General features: G+C 47.5%; 1 protein-coding gene across 2 annotated transcripts in view; it reads right to left on the bottom strand.

Annotated features, from left to right (window-relative positions):
* Positions 1 to 9,930, bottom strand: part of MID2 (midline 2) — a 300,175-nt gene extending 290,245 nt beyond the window's left edge. Inside the window, exon 1 of one of the 2 annotated variants that reach the window (XM_077826406.1) lies at positions 9,217 to 9,930. In XM_077826406.1, coding sequence (XP_077682532.1) covers positions 9,217 to 9,876 — 660 coding nt within the window. In that variant the 5' untranslated portion in view covers positions 9,877 to 9,930. The remainder of the gene's footprint in view (positions 1 to 9,216) is intronic. The other variant, XM_077826405.1, reaches the window with a different exon arrangement.
* Positions 9,931 to 16,644: the final 6,714 nt, after the last annotated feature.

Here is a 16,644-nt window from a genome sequence, read left to right as displayed (position 1 = left end):
AAGCAAAGAAAGTTATTAGCTGCATGAAAAGACTTGATATGGGCAGTGATTAAGAAGACTATGACTTTTTTTCAGTAGAAGACGAAATAGAAGTTCCTTGACAGAGGCATGTAAAACAATTAGAAGCACAGGGCATGCCTATTAATACAAGACAAAGGGGACATACTAATGAAATCAAAAGACAACACATTTAAAATGGGAGGGGGGCAATATTTTCACACAATGCATAATTAATTTGCTGAACTCAATGCCATCAGATATTACTAAGGCAAAGAACGTAATGTGATGCAGAAGAGGACTGTGCATTCCTGTGAATAGTAAAAATATTCAGCTATATGAGCTCAGCGAGGCATTCAGATGGATGTCAACTCTCATGGTTCAGAGAATAAGCCAACCACTAACTGCCTGGGATTAGGAATACATTTCTATCAAGCCCAGGTCATCCCAGAATTGTCCAGTACAGCATTACTTGCACCTTTTCTGAAGCAGCTGGTACTGGTCCCCATCAGAGACAGAATACTGGGTTGTATGGGCCACTGGTTTGATCTGCTGTGGGAATTCCTACCTTCCCTATAAGATGCAGGAGGGAAAAAAAGTACATTGAATATTGATCAAAGGGAATAGAATTGGGGAAGAATTGATCAAATAGAATAGAATAGGGGAAGCCAACCTGAGCCTGAGAAGGAGCCAGAATTTACCAATGTACATTGCCAAAGAGCCCCAGTAACACATCAGCAGACCCCCATCAGCTCCCCCTGCCCCGCTCCCAGGACCTCCCGTCCACCGCTGATCAGCACCTCCCCCTCCCTCCCCACACCTCCTGATCAGCTGTTTCGTGGCATGCAGGAGGAAGGAGGGAGGGCAGGGCAGGCTCAGGGGAGGGGGCGGGAAGGGGTGGAGTGGGGGCGGGGCCTGCAGCAGAGCCAGGGGTTAAGCGGTGAGCACCCCCCAGCACATTGGAAAGTTGGCTCCTGTAGCTCTAGCCCTGGAGTCGGTGTCTATACAAGGAACAACATATTGGCCACCCCTGGAGTAAAAGGAAGAGCAAGCAGGAAAGAAATCCTTCTGTACTTTGCTTTGGATGCCCTCTCTAACTAAGCACCTTATCAAGGACTCTAAGTCAAGGAAGAGGAAAGCAGCATCTCCCACAAGAATACCAGTAGCTGCACATGTACAAGCAGAATGGACAGAGGAGAGGAGACCCCAGCCTTCTATCTTCCTACCTAGACATCCCACCTGCAAAGTTATACTCCTTGTGTATAAATTACAGCGGTCAGGATTTTGTTTTAATTACTATTTTTCTGCCAAAAAAAATGTGATGGAAAAAGGAAATGTTTCCCTTTTTGTGAATTTTTTTCTACAAAATATTTCAGGTTTTTCATCAAAAAAATTAAAAATCAAAACTTTTTTTTTGTATTTTGGCAACCAAAACATTTTGGCTAGGTAGGCAAGCATTTTAGTTTTACTGAAAATTTTGGCCTAAGAAAGTTTGTCCAAAAAGTAAAAATTTTTATTTTCTGTGAAAAAAATTGAAATATTTAATCAAAAATGGCCATTTCCTGCTGAAATTTCAGGTTTGACTAACATGCTTTTTTTTGTTGAAAAAAATTCCAAACAAAACATTTCAAACAGTTCCAGTTTAAATCCATATTAAAGGAAGTGTCACATTCATCTGAGTTTCTAACGATTTGAAAATGAAACAATCAAAAGCTAGGAAATGCCAAAAGAAAGGTTTGCATAGCAACACCAACTCTGTCATGCTGGACAGCCAAGAGATTTCCTGGAAAACCCCACAACGTAGGTGCAATTGGCTGAGTTACCGCCCTTACTACCAGACCCTTCTTTCTCCCACACTTCAGAATGTGTCAATTTGTAACAATGAAACTAAACAGACAGTTTACATGAAGACAAAACAGAGGATGGAAAGTTATAGAAAAATAACTGGGAGGACTGAAAACATTGACTTCTCTTCTGACATCACCACGTTCTTATAGTGCCACAATGTGCACTGCTCATAGACTCAAAGGCCAGAAGTGACCATTCTGATCCTCTAGTTTGACCTCCTACAGATTGCAGGCCTCAGAACCTCACCCTCCTACTCCTGTCATAGGCCCATAACCTCTGGCTGAGTTACTAACGTCCTCAAATCTTGATTTAAAAAGACTTCAAAATTACAGAGAATCCACCATTTACTCTAGTTCAAACCAGCAAGTGACCTGTGCCACATGCTACAGAGGGAGGCGAAAAACTGCCAAGGTCTCTGCCAGTCTGACCCAGGGGAAAATTCCTTCCCGACCCCAAATATGGCGATCAGTTTGACCCCGAGCATATGGGCAAGACCCACCAACCAGACACCTGGGAAAAAATTCTCTGTAGTAACTCAGAGCGCTCCTCCCTCTAAAGCCCCATCTTCAGCCATTGAAGATATGGGCCATGTGCCATTGTAAGCAATCCCATCATACCATCCCCTTCATAAAAGCTTATCAAACTCAATCTTGAAGCCAGTTAGGGTTTTTTTGCCCCCATTACTCCCTTGGGACACTACTCCAGAACATCACTCCTTTAATGGTCAGAAACCATCGTCTAATTTCAAGCCTAAACTTACTGATGGCCAATTTATATCCATTTGTTCTAGTGCCGTTGAGCGTTAAATAACTCCTCTCCCTCCCTGGTGTTTATCCCTCTGATGTATTTATGCAGAGCAATCATATCTCCCCTTAGTTTTTGTTTGGTTCGGCTAAATAAGTCAAGCTCCTTAAGTCTCCTCTTGTAAGGTAGGTTCTCCATTTCTCTGGTCATCCTCGTAGCCCGTCTCTGCACCTGTTCCAGTTTGAATTCATCTTTCTTAAACATGGCAGAGCAGAATTGCACACAGTATTCCGGATGAGGTCTCATCAGTGCTTGTATAATGGTACTGACACTTCCCTGTCTCTACTGGAAATACCTTGCCAGATGCACGCTAGGATTGGATTAGCCTTTTTCACAGCCACATCACGTTGGCAGCTCAGTCATCCTGTGATCAAGCAATACACCCAGATCTTTCTCCTCTGTCGCTTCCAACTGATACATCCCCAGTTTATAGCAAAAATTCTTATTGTTAGTCCCTAAATCCCATGCACTTCGCACTATTAAATTTCATCCAATTTCTATTACTCCCATTTTCAAGGTCGTCCAGATCTTCTTGTGTGATAGTCTGGTGCTCCTCCGTATTGGCAATACCTCCCAACTTTGTGTCATCCACAAATTTTATTAGCACACTCCCACTTTTTGTGTCAAGGTCATTAATAAAAATGGTAAATAAGATTAGACCTGAGACTGATCCTTGAGGATCTCTACAAGTAACCTCCCTACAGCCTGACAGTTCACCTTTCAGCATGACCTGTTGTAGTCGCCTCTTTAAACAGGTTCTTACTCACCTTTCCAGTCTCATATTAATCCCCATTTAACTAATAATTTCCCATATGAAATTGTATCAGTTGCTTTACTGAGATCCAGGCAGATTAGATCTACTGCATTTCCTTTGTCTACAAAATAGATTATCTTCTCAGAGGAAGAGATCAGGTTTCTGGCACGATCTACCTTTTGTAAAACCATGTTGTTGTGTATGTCCCCCGCCCGCCCCCCCATTACTGTTTACCTCTATGTCCTTAATCACGCTCTCTTTCAAAATTTGTTCTAAGACTTTGCTAAGAATTGAGGTCAAGCTAGCAGACCTGCAGTTTCCCAGATCGCTTTTCCCCCTTTCTTAAATATAGATACTATATTAGCAATTCTCCAGTCATAGGATATGACCCACAAGTTTTTGGATTCATTAAAAATCCTTGCTATTGGGCTTGCAATTTCATGTGCCAATTCCTTTAATATTCTTGGATGGAGATTATCCAGGACCCCTGATTAAACTGTTTGGGTTTGGCTTCCACTTTGGATGTGGTAGTTTCTACTTCCATATCCTTGTTCTCATTAGCCATCCTGCCATTGCCCGCCACCTCCTCATTGTCCTTATTAAAAACCAAGGCAAAGTATTTGTTTAGATGTTGGGCCATGCCTAGATTATCTTTAAGCTCCATTCCATTCCATCCTCAGTGTTTAGCAGTCCCACTTCTTTCTTTGTCTTCTTTATCTGGCGAAAGTACCTTTTACTATTGGTTTTAATTTCCTTTGCAAAGTCTAACTCTGCTTTGGTTTTGACAGTCCTCACTTTTTCTCTACACTTTCTGACCTCCAAGAGGTAGCTTTCCTTGCTGATCCATCCCATATTCCATTCCTTACTTTCTCTTAATCACCTGTTGTGATGCTTGTTCACTAGTTTAGTCTGCCATCCTTCCCTATGAATTTTTCCCCCTTGCCTGGGATGCAAGCTTCAGATAATTTCTGCAATTTTGACAAAGTAATTCCAGGCCTCCTTCACATTCAGATCCTTGAGTTCTTCAGTGCAGTCCGCTTCTCTAACTAATTCCCTTCATTTTTTAAAGTTTTCCCTTTTGAAATCAAGGACGCTAGTTGCAGACCTATTGTTGTTTATCCTTCCATTTAATTTAAACTGAATTTGCTCATGATCACTCAAACCAAAGCTGTCCTCACAATCTGTTCTTCTAGGGGGTTCTCACTACTCACCAATACTAAATCTAAAATGGCATCACGTTTTGTTGATTTAGGGATTATTTGATGAAGAAATACATTGGCTATCACATCCAGGAATGTTTGGGCCCTACCATTATTAGTAGCACTTGCTCTCCAACCTATATTAGGAAAATTAAAGTCTCTCATAATCACACAATTCCCAGTAGTATTTACTTCATTAAAAATATTAAAAAGGTCTCTATCCATAGCCATATACTGATCCTGGGGGTAAGCAGCATACCCCAAGTACTATTCCAGGGGAGCCTCTGCTACCTTTCTTCCACAAAGTGATTGTGACCCAAACAGAATGCTGCACTGAAACACCAACACAGACAACATCTGCAGAACTAGGAAACTACAGTACTGGAGAGCACAAGCATCGACTTCTGTTTTACCCAGTGGGTGCTCCACCCCTGCTCCACCCTGAGGCCCTGCCCCCACTCCGCCACTTCCCCTGAGGCCCCGCACTCGTTCTGCCTCTTCCCGCCCCAGCTCCGCTCTCTCTGCTCTCCACCCACCCCTGAGCACCTCCCAACAGCCACTAAGCCGCTGATCAGCTGCCCCGCCGAACAGCTCTGGCTGGTGGGTGCTGAGCATCCCTTATTTTTTTTCAGTGAGTGCTTGAGCCTTAGAGCACCCACAGAGTCAGTGCCTATGTTGCAGAGGTCACCACTAAACATCACTGTTTATCACAGCGGTATCTGAGACACTTTAATAAGAAACCTAGGCAGCATCACCAATGTGGGGTAGCCATTGACAAATGCTGACTGTTTCAATGGCAACCATTCCATTTATTTCTGTTATCCGATAGTCCTTAGATCATATTTTTGTACTATAAATGTGAAAAAATAGTCAATTTAAACAATTTGTGGTTAGTGTTTGTTTCTGTGGATGCAAATTAGTCTGGAGAATAGCCCTCAGTTAGGACAAGACTTCTGGAAAGTTTCATTGTCCAATCATCAGTCCTTTTATTTAGAAATCTAACCTGTGCATGAAAAGGTGCCTGGTGGTTTGCTAGAGAGGGAAAAGTATTTCTTCCTCCCCTCACATAACAAAAGCAGGTGAATTGATTTTGCTCAAATGTTTAAAAAAAGAAATCACCTTCAGGCTGAGAATAAGCATGGAAAATTTCAACTGGAAAGAGAAGTGATGAAAAAAAGTTATGTGCACGTGAAAAAGGGTTCTAATGGAAACCTGATTAGCTATAGTCTTACTAGCATAATCGGTAATGTAACCGGCTATACAGATTTTTAATTTTATTTGAAAAGAAAATTAATTAAAACTATTTTGCAGATTCACATGGAATGCATCAGGGGAGGGGGGAGAGAGTTCTAATTTTATATATTGTATGTAGGTCAAATATCAGCCATTCGGGTTCACTTCAGATTCAGTGGAGCCACTAGGGCTGCTTAATAATCAGGCTTCACAGTACTCCTCAGGGGCCGTGGGAAGTATTCCAGGAAGTTTGATCTCTCCCACTTGGAGAGCACAGAGCAGTAATTCAGTTCAGATCAAACACATGCTATATACTTGTGTTGGGGGGATGATCGCCCATTTCTGCTGCTTCATTGTGGGGGATATTCCGGCTTGAGAACACAGGCTACCGCAGAGGGATGATTCCCTAGCCACAGAGAACAAGGCGGCAACACACCTAAGGCTACTTCCAGGCCTTCTCTGCAGGGACTGGGAGAAGGTGGGGGGGGGAGGGAGGGAAAGGAAGGCAGATGAAAATGATAAATAGTCCTTATATGGTAGAGACAGGTGAGATAGCAGTTGACAGGTCACAGGAGAGGCAATTCCTAGCTCAACCATAGCCTTGTGCAAGTCACTTAATCTCCCCTGCTGCTTGGTTCTGCACTTATACAACGGGGTAACAGCACTTCGTGCCTCAGGGGAGCTGTGGCGCTGAAAGCCCCAAATGATTGTGAGGTGCCCAGATAGCCCGGGATGGATGGCTAGATACAGAGCTTTGGCCACCAGGGCCAGGAGAGGGGAGACTGACTGGTGCCATCTGCCCATTGTGCTTCAGTGGTGCTGGGGAGGCTGTCTGCGTGCAGATTGCTGGTGCTGATGGAGGAGGCTGCTGGAGGAGGCTGTCCCCAGCACAGATCCTGCAATAGCATCGGCTAGCAGGAGACTGACAGAGGAACGGGGGACAGATGCTGTCAGGATTGCGTTGACGGAGCCTATGAGCAGCGTTCAGTCGGTACCGGTCAGAAGTAGGAGCTGGGGAAAGGGAAGTTCCCAGGGCACATCACAGCTAGCATGACAGAACATGCCATGCCTGGGGGCATCAGGCCCCAGGACAGTTAACCACAGAAACGGACCCATATGAACTGCATCGTACAAGGCTGGTTACCTCAGCCAGTGTGACCAGGACTCCTCAGCCGCACTGACATTGACTTCAGTCTCTGCAGTGAGGATGTCTACCCCTCCCATTGAACCTCCAGCCCACTGCCTGGCTAGATCAGGGTAGGGCTCCCCAGGGGCAGACGGAGCCTCCAGATTCAATGGGTTCACTATAGTGTAGCTACAGGCGGCACCAATCACCTGCAGCAGCACCCTCCACCCCAGCACTGATCCAGGCCCAGTGTGGCGGGGAGGGCCCAGTGCTGGCCAGAGAGAGAGGCACAGGCTGTCGAGCAGGGAGACGCAGCCATGCTGCCAGATAGGTTACTGCCCTCAGCACTCAGTCAGCTATTCGCCGAGCAGTGTGTGTGTTCTGACCAAGTGCCATTGAGTAACCTTCATTTTCCAGACCTTATTTCGTGGAACAAGAGCCAGCCGTGGAGTCAACCCAACAAAGCTTTGGACAAGCCAACCTGGGGAGGCCTGGCAGTAATACCCCCAATGGTGCTAGACAGACCAGCCATCCTCAGAGACAAAGAAAGGAAACAGAAGACTTTTGTCCTTACGGGATAAATAAAGGCTGCTAAATTTCTCCAGTGCAGAGAGACTAAGGAGCCTGGGCATGCGTAACCAGGCACTGAATGGAGGGGGAATGGGAGGGTGGCGTGAGGGAAAACAGAGAGACAAGGCTCCCATTGGTTAATAAACCAACAGCTTTAATCCAGGGCCTGGCCAACGTGGCGAGAAACCATGGAGCCCAATGACAAACTGCCTGGGGCCTGAGGGCCAAATCTAACCTGCATAGTCATTACCACAATTAAATGCATGCAGCCATATTCACACCTGGACCGGGATCTGCTGTTTGTGGCAGAGTGCCCCCAGATGATCTGCTTAGTCCAGCTCACCCTGCAGTCCCAGATGGCAGGCACTGGTCCCATCCAGCCCTGGGGACAAAGCTGGGATTCTAGCTTCAAATACAGAAGGACAGGAAGGATGGGAGGACATTTTCTCATGTGCAATGTGTGCAGACACAATTCCCATTCAGGGGGATTACACTGCATGCCTGCATCAGGGAGGGAACAGACGCACTCCAAATCACTTCCATTGCAGGGAGTGAATCCGGGGGAGAGTACACCTCTAATTTCAATTTTAATGACTTCACCACTGATCACACACACCCCACCTCCAGTAATCCTTCATTGTGGAAATTACAGCCAGCCAATAGACACAGCAAGGGTCTGCCTGCAGGACCCATTGCTGGGACAGGGAGAGCAGCAGCTTGGAAGATCCACAACCTGGGAAACCTGCAGGGACGTGCATGGAAGATTTTTCAGTAGGAGAATCTGCACAGTAAATACTAAGCAAATCCCTGAGATTCCTGGATCCGCTAGCCACAGCCAGCACCAGATCTCATAAGTCCCTGCACACAGTGCCCAGCCCCAGTACTGGCTTCTCCATTACCCTGAAGCTCCCCCTCCCCACCCCTGCCCATTACTCCAAACCAGCCCTGCACCCTCTCTTATGCTGACGTTCTTGGTGCTGCTGCCACCACTGCATTCTCTACTACACACAGAGACTCCCTCTAATTTGGGGCACAGGGAGGCTTGCTCTGTACTTTGTGGGCTCTGTGGTTTTGTTAGCACGCCTGAGGACTGAACTCGTGACATGTAGATCAGCAGAAAATGAAAGACTTTCCTGCAATCATACAAGCAGGATCTCTCTCTCTCGCTCTCTCTCGCTCTCTCTCTCACATGTGGTTCGCTTAACCCTCTAGATGCCAATGGTCTGCAGATCTCACCTCTAAAGGATCTTTCAACTTTCATTAGCCTATGGACCTTCTAGAGCCTGGAGGGTTAATTAGGTGTAAATAAGAGACTGACTAGGACATCTGGAACGGATTTAGCTTTGAAAAGACGCCACCAGAAAACCACAGTCCCTGCAAGGAAGGCTATCCAACTCCCAGCAAGCAGCAGCCTTCCTCGTGGCACTAGGGCTCTGCCACCGAGCCGGGTGGCCAAAGAGCAGCAGTTCACGGTGTTCCACCGTTTGACTCATGACACTTCACCACAGAGCTGAGGCCCACTGAAACTGCAGCTCCCAGCATGCAATGCTTTGTCATGCTCCCAGCTGGCACCTGCTCCATTTCCTGCACAGTTTGGCCACCCCTGGTTTCGGGCGAGTGCAGCAAGCCACAAAGGACCCTCCCCAGCTCACACCTCTTGTTTCAGGAAAGCCAGTGATTCTTACCTTGAGCTTCTCAAATCGATCACTCAGCGACGCCACCTGGTGCTCTCGGTGGCGTCCCACCAGTTTGCATAAGGCACAGATCAGCTGGTCGTCCGCAACACAGTACATGTTCACTTTCTCGTTCTCGTGCTCCAAGCAAGTGAGTCCTCGGAAGTGTGTGTCTGGCACAGGCTCCACCAGGCGGTGGCTGGTGAATGGCTTCTTGTTGGGGTGCGTGGCCCGGAGGCAGCGGTCACAGTAGGACACCTCGCAGGTTATGCAGGTCTTCACCGCATCCCGCGGTGGGTCCTGCTCACAGAACTGACACGCTATCCTTTCGCTGGACATGGCAGGACTCTTGCGGTATGTTCTCTCTCGGCGGCTCTCGCTAGGGGAGTTGGGGCCACTCAGAGACGCCTTTTGGAAGCGATCTATAATGTTCTGCAGGGTCACATTCCGCTTGAGGCCCTCTAGGCCGCGGTGGTTAAGGGAGATGACATACCTGCAGGTGGGGCACTGGAATGCTGCGATGGGCTCTATCGACTCGCTGGAGGAGCAGCTGGACACCAGGATGCGATGGGCACAACTGAAGCACAGGCTGTGAGCACACGGCAGCAACAGAGGGTCTTCGAATAACTCCAAGCAGATTGGGCAGGTCAATTCCGACTCCAGTGTTTCCATCTTTAGTTAAAACAATCCTGCTTCAGCATCAAAAACCAAGGAAGCTGGTCAGATACCTACAAGAGAGAACAGGAGAAATGGGCAGTGTGAGAGCAAGCTACTCAATGCAAAAGACATCAGGAACTACATTAGTACCAGCAAAAGGAAAGATAGCAGTGACTCCTTTGTACCAGAAACTAAGACCAGACATTTTCTTGGGGGAAGGAGGGAGGGATGACAGAGAAAAATCAGACATGCAGCCAGTGTGGATCTTAAATGCACTGCATTCACATGAGCATGGCCGGGGATGGTCCAAAACCTTCCATCACATCCTCAAGATCATATTCATACAAAGCTGAGACATTGACTCACAGTTTTCAGAAATATTTTCAGACAGGAAATTGGGGGGGGGGGAGAGGAGGGGAATCAACTCTGCTACAAGGCATTCCCTCTCGCCTGGGAAGGAAGCATGGGACATAAATGCAAAAAGCTAAGGCAAGGAAAACTGCAGTTTCACACTGCAGAAGACAAAAAACAGGGGGGATCGTGCCTGTCTTGTGCTCATGAGAATTCTGGCATACATCAAGGAGGAAAAACTAGTAGCAACAATAAAACCCTAAACGTTTTCTCTACTGATTAGAAAGCACCTACTTCTCTTCGGGGAAGGATCCCAGGGAAAGCACGGGAAGGGAAAGACTGGAGTCTTGGAACCTCTGACCAAGCAAAACAGTCAAGGACTCCAATGTATTGTTCTTTTGCTGTGTTTGAACCAGCTCCTCAGTCTTTGGGGTGGGGGTGGGGAAGGGAGGAAAGTGAGATGATAGTCTCTAAACTTCCATCGCTCTATTTTCGCCAAAGCACTTCAAGGAAGAATGCAGGGGATCCTAAATCATCTCCAGCTGGAAGAAAACAGGGCTATATTTTTACACAGCCTCCTCTGAGGAAGGTTTGAAATGGGCTCTGTTCAGATGCCCTGCTTTAAGCTGCATCACAAAATGCATTTCTGAGCACAGAACAATAAATGGCTCTGATTTCACAGTGCGTGAACTCAAATTGCTCCCTGCTGCCCTGGGTAAAACTGGCTGCTCCATTTCATTCCTGGCAAACCAAGTAGCAGCTCACCCATCCCCCCAGCCCCAACCCCAACTTTCTCCCGCCCCTCGGCCCAGGTCAGCTGCCTTCAACAAAAGTGCTTAAAAAGAGGCAATTAGTGGAGTTTAGATGGCAGCTGCTCCTCAGATGGCTGAAAAAAAGCATAAGTGATGCTCTGACACGCACCAACACTTTCTACGTTATTAACAGGCGTGGCAGAAGTTTGTGGGCTTTGATCATTTTGACAGATAATATTGATGTTTATTTTCAATCCATTTTTTAGGTTTTTTCACAGTTGTCTAACATTATGGGAAGGGGTCACACACCAGGGGAGCAAGACAATAATGATACAGTGGCAACAGACATTGCAAGTCAGAGAGTTAAAGCTCTATAACCATTAAAACAAAAATTAGCATGATCACATGTCAAAATATACAACTGAAACATCCCTAAATGCTCAAAAGTTCTCAAGTGGCATTTCTCTTACATTTGATTATTACTGCTGGACATACTTTTTCCTCGGTTTCTGTGTGTGCCGTGAAACTGATGTGTACCAACATTCACCATTACAAATCTAATCCTTCCAAGTGTAATTATTAAACACCTACTGGACGAGCAATGGCCATCTGCGGTGGAGGTTGTTTGGTAAAACCACTTCCAGACCTCACATCAGCTTCTTTTCCAGGTGAAAATTTTCACTTCCAAAACACCCTAGAATAATGGACTGCAGGCACTAAGGAGAGGAAAAAACAGGTTCACCCAAGTGCTCCCGTCACCTGGTATGATGCAGAGTGGCAAAGGCTAATCAGCAAGCAGGGGCACTGCAGTAGGCTGCAGGAAAATCTGGTTGTGTATATGTGACACGTGCTCCCACTAGTTCTGTTCTGTGTTAAAGAGGAGCGCACTGTACTGCTGGCAAACCAATAAATAATTGGTCATTTTCACTGCTCCCCTGCCGGGAGCCGGGAGCTGAAACTGTTTGAAGGGTACATTCACAGAGCATGGTCTCGATAAAAACTCATATGCCACTCTTCTAGGTCGACTCTGGTGGGAACCACCTAACACAAGGGAGACAGAGCAATTACTGATCCGGGAAACAGTGGGGATGGTACAGGCCCTGCAATGCACAATGCTCGGAGCTGGCTATCAAAGAGAATAGCTGGAAGGAGCTGGTTATGTGCCAAGCACTCGTGGCACTGCCGTGTCTCAAAGGGACAGGCAGGATGGGCATTTGGCTGACCTGGGGGGTTTCTTACCCCTGGTGTGTGCATGGCAGGTGTGGGGGACACTTGCCCAGGGCAAGACACACAGACTCCTGTTCCTCCCCTTCTCCCAGGAGGGCAAAGGGAAACTGCCTATGGGTAACTTAGTGCTGGCTGAGCCTGTGGGAGGGAGCAGTCTTCGTTTGCTGGGGAGGCTCCTTCTTAGCCCCATGGCCTCCCCCTGCCTTCTTGTGCCTTCGCCCTGCCCCTCAGCCCAGCAGGGGGACTCTCCACTGAGGAATGGGGCAGCTGTTTCCCACCCTCCCACAAGGTGGCTCCTCCAGCCCCCACCAAGTCTGGACCACTCTGAAAGAGCAGCCACCCGTGTTCCATGGGCAGGCCCAGCCTCTTCTGACCAGGGGTGTGGCGGCTGGGCATGCCTGCGGATAGCCACTCAGAGGGGGGTTCTCAGCAGAAACTCCACCAGTAAAGGGAGGGGTCAGTTATCCAGCCTGCCCTTTGCCTTCAAAATTAGGGGCAAACCAGTCAACAACCCAGCCCCAGTCATTCCAGATTGGCACCAGCTGGTCCCTTGGTCCGTCGCACCCCTGACACACTTGCAAACAGCCTCCCATGCACTACGCGAGGTGTCACATTTCTAGTGGCGGGAGGCTGTTTGCTTACTCCTGTGTCTGCAGCGGCCGCACTGTCAGTGATAAACGCACAGCCATCGGAATGGAGGAAGCTCATTAATTTCTGCTCGAGAGCGGCAGGGGCTTTCACACACAGCTTTTTAATATTAAACCTAAATCATCACATTCGATTACTCTTATTACATCTTAGCAACAAAGTAACTTTAAAATCTATTTAGACTCAAGAGAACACAGTCCTTAGCATTGACATAGCAGAGTGCTTGACGGGCAAGGACTCGGTCATCCTTACAAGTTCCTGAGAGGTAGGTAAGGAGGAGTTATTTCAGAGATGGAGAAACTGAGGCATAGAGGAATTAGAGACTTGTCCAGACAGCAAATTGGTGACAAATGGGATTAGAACTCAGCTTCCTGGATCCACTAGACCATAGCACCTTTCATTGCCCCTACGAAACCCTACAATGTGGTCTAAGTAAAATCTGTTCCTCAACATAACATCCCTGACTCTGAAAGAATTAATAGACTAAATCAGTTGTTTTCAACCTTTTTTCATTTGCACACCCCTAAAAATTTTCAAATGAAGGTGCAGACCCCTTTGGAAATCTTAAACATAGTCTGTGGACCCGCAGGGGTCCATGGACCACAGGTTGAAAACCACTGGACTAAGTCATTCCTATGGGAAGATCCTGGTAGCAAAGCCTCAGATTACATTGTGAGTAGTGGGGCACTTTGCCATCAGAGGTCGTGATCCCATGTACATGATTGCATCCATCACTGGAGCGACAAACTTCTCTCTCTCAGTGGCAATTCTGCTCCTGAGGGAAGTCCTGTGTACCAAAAAGGTCCCCAGTCTGAATAATTACTCCCTGCCCCAGGGAGCAACTGTTTGGTAGGAGTGCAAGCTCTCTTAACATTTATGACCAGCCTCGGATGGAAAGAACCCACCCACCAATCCAAAGCATCAGCACTTCCCTCAACTGAGAGACCTCGGATCCAGCTAAAAGGACCTGCCCTTCCTCCAGCATTGCACCACTGCAGCTCCCTCAGCCACAGCCATGCACTAGCCTCCGGGTGAGCTGATGCCATCTCCCTAAAGACATTGGTGGAAACAATCATTATCCGCTTTGCAGCTTTGTCGTTCCTTCACATGTCGGACTGCCTAGCATGTGCTGACCACGCGCGGACCAACCTGCCTGAATTCCTTCAGAGCAGATGCGCCAAATGATACCTACCCTTGGAATAAAACATTGCACCAGACTTCTTTTGTTGTAGTTCCTGCAGGCCTGGGGCCAGGCTGGTCTCTCCCTGGTGTAAGTCCGGAGTAATTCTAATGAAATCCATGGGACCGCAACAGAGAGGGCATGCTGGGAGTGCAGCGCCTGCTGCCTGGGGCTAGCAATGGCTACACGCCCTATTGTCAGGCACTCTCAAAGCACTAACTCCCCTACGTTATCTGGGAAGGGAAGAGCACCTTCCCCTGATGCCACAGTCACCAGGGGGTGTGTGTGTGTGTGTGTGTGTGTGTGTGTGTGTGTGACCAGATGTCCGGATTTTATAGGGACAGTCCCAATTTTGGGGTCTTTTTCTTATATAGACTCCTATTACCCTGTCCCTATTTTTCACACTTGCTGTCTGGGCACCCTGGCGGGGCGGGGTGGGGGCGGTAACTCTGGAGATAAAGGAGTCTGTTCTAATTACCATCCCCAGACCTAGACATTGACATGAAAACAGGTGGGGCCGACTCCGCTCTGGCAGCTGGAGAAGAGGGTTTGGTAGCTGGGAGGCACTTTGGAGGTGTCTCACTGGAGGGGGAGTGGTCAGGAAGGTTTGAGAGCTGGGATGGTGCTTGAGGCTTCAGCACAGTGGTGCTCAGGGCAGAGAGGGTTTGACAGGCAGGGGAAAGAGCAGGGGCACTTTGGGAATGTCACAGGTTAATCCTAGGGACACCACATTGACCGGGCCAGTTCCTCCTCCTGCTGCATCAGGGTCCCACCGCGGGTTTCTGTCTCCAACTCCTACAAGAGCAATTCCCTGAAACAGCTCCAAAGCCCAGAGCAATCGCTAAGATCACAGGGACATGACAGCCTCCTACGCAACCTGCAGGCACCACCAGCAGCCGCTCCCTGACCATAAGTGGACTGACAGCAGCATGGCTTGGGGACCCAGCTTCCCAGCCCAGCTTCAGACATCTTCAAACATTCAATAATGCAGGCAGCTTGTTGGAACCTGCCTGAGCCAGTCCCCATGTATCATACGATCTATTCCGAACTGCCTGGAATAACACTTGCAAGTGCCTCGAGCAGACTTTCATCTCTGCCCGCACCAGCTCACAGAGCTGATAAAATTAAGTAATTGAAAATGTAATGTATCTTACTGCTGCAGTAACCTTTCCGAGGCCTGCCAAAAGTACCCAAGTCTCAGAGTGTGAAAAAGCAGCTGTGTCCAAAAACATTTGGAGAAAGGAAACCGTTCCCAGCACTAGCTTTTCCCTTTGCCCTAGTGCCGGTTCTCAAACCACAACGCCTGTCTGAGCCATGGCAGAGTGAGGGGAGCAGCCAAGAAGCTTTGCCATGTGCCCCAATACTTTCATCTCCTGAGCGGACTCCGCTGTACTTCTTTGTGACATCCAGGCCTGTGCTGATGGTAGGGATTGGGTTAAATATCTGTTTCACAACCATACTGGCTATTCCTCACTGTTGTTGCTCCTGCTAGCAACTACACTGCATTTCCTTCTGTTTGTTCAGAGAGTTGTGACCTTCTGACGTTTATTACAAACCACCCTTGACTCAGCATGTGTCACTTGCTGAGGTGGGAGGCTCCAATTAGGTTAGCCCACCTGCTTTATTTTTAAGAAGCCAGTGCTTAAAAACAGAATTCAGCAGTCCATACGGAGAGCAGTGTTTACTATCACAAGTAATCTCATTCAGATCAGTGGCAATACAAGAGTTGCAGAAATGAGCCCTAACTAAGTACATTCTCCTCTGACCTGGGGCGAAGGAAGAGGGATTGCAGGCCAAAATGGGTTTGTCTGCCTTTCTAAAAACGTTAGCAAAGGATATGCAAGCAAGGATTATAAAAGGAAAGGTTCCTGCAACTTTCTTTATGGAGTCACTGGTGCGGCTGGTTAGTAAGAATAACACCTGCTGCAGCTACAATGGCTAGGATATTCCCAAGAGAATTGCGTCCTTCTGCTTTACAGCGTCAGTTCCCAAACTACAAGTCGCGATCCTAAGTGGGGACAATCCCAGGTGTGTGGAGGACACCATTTTGTAAAATCACAGTGTGATCTTGCACATAGGGTCCATGCAAAGTCATGCTGTATGAAGGATGCCATTCTGTCCAGGTCATGAGAAACAATGCATCTGAGATTCAGGTCACGCAGCGGAAAAGTTTGGGAACCACTGCTTTTTGTCACAATTACTCACCATCTGAGTTAGTCCCCCACAACAGCTTTGCACAGGTAGATGCACTGTAGAGATTTTACACCTTCCTTCAAGCACTAGGAGACAAAAAACTGGACTACTTGAACCATTGCTTTGTTCTCATACTGCCATTCTTATGGTAATCTCCTTTGCCCAGCACTTCAATATCTATTAGATCTGGGATAACTGAAAGAACCATTGAAATGGGTCTAAAGCAAACAGAGAAACGACATGGACATTGCATCCAATGAAGTGAGCTGTAGCTCACGAAAACTTATGCTCAAATAAATTGGTTAGTCTCTAAGGTGCCACAAGTACTCCTTTTCTCTTTATGGACTGGGAAGCTAGTCCAGATGCACCTGGGTGAATCTGTTGGCTCTGCTTTCCAAGTGCTTTTATTCTTCTCTCTTTGATGTTCACTTT

Source organism: Eretmochelys imbricata, chromosome 9, assembly GCF_965152235.1.
Source record: "Eretmochelys imbricata isolate rEreImb1 chromosome 9, rEreImb1.hap1, whole genome shotgun sequence".
NCBI classification, from domain to species: domain Eukaryota; kingdom Metazoa; phylum Chordata; order Testudines; family Cheloniidae; genus Eretmochelys; species Eretmochelys imbricata.
The sequence above is the reverse complement of the archived record's forward strand: the minus strand, read 5'-3'. Positions and strand labels throughout refer to the sequence as shown.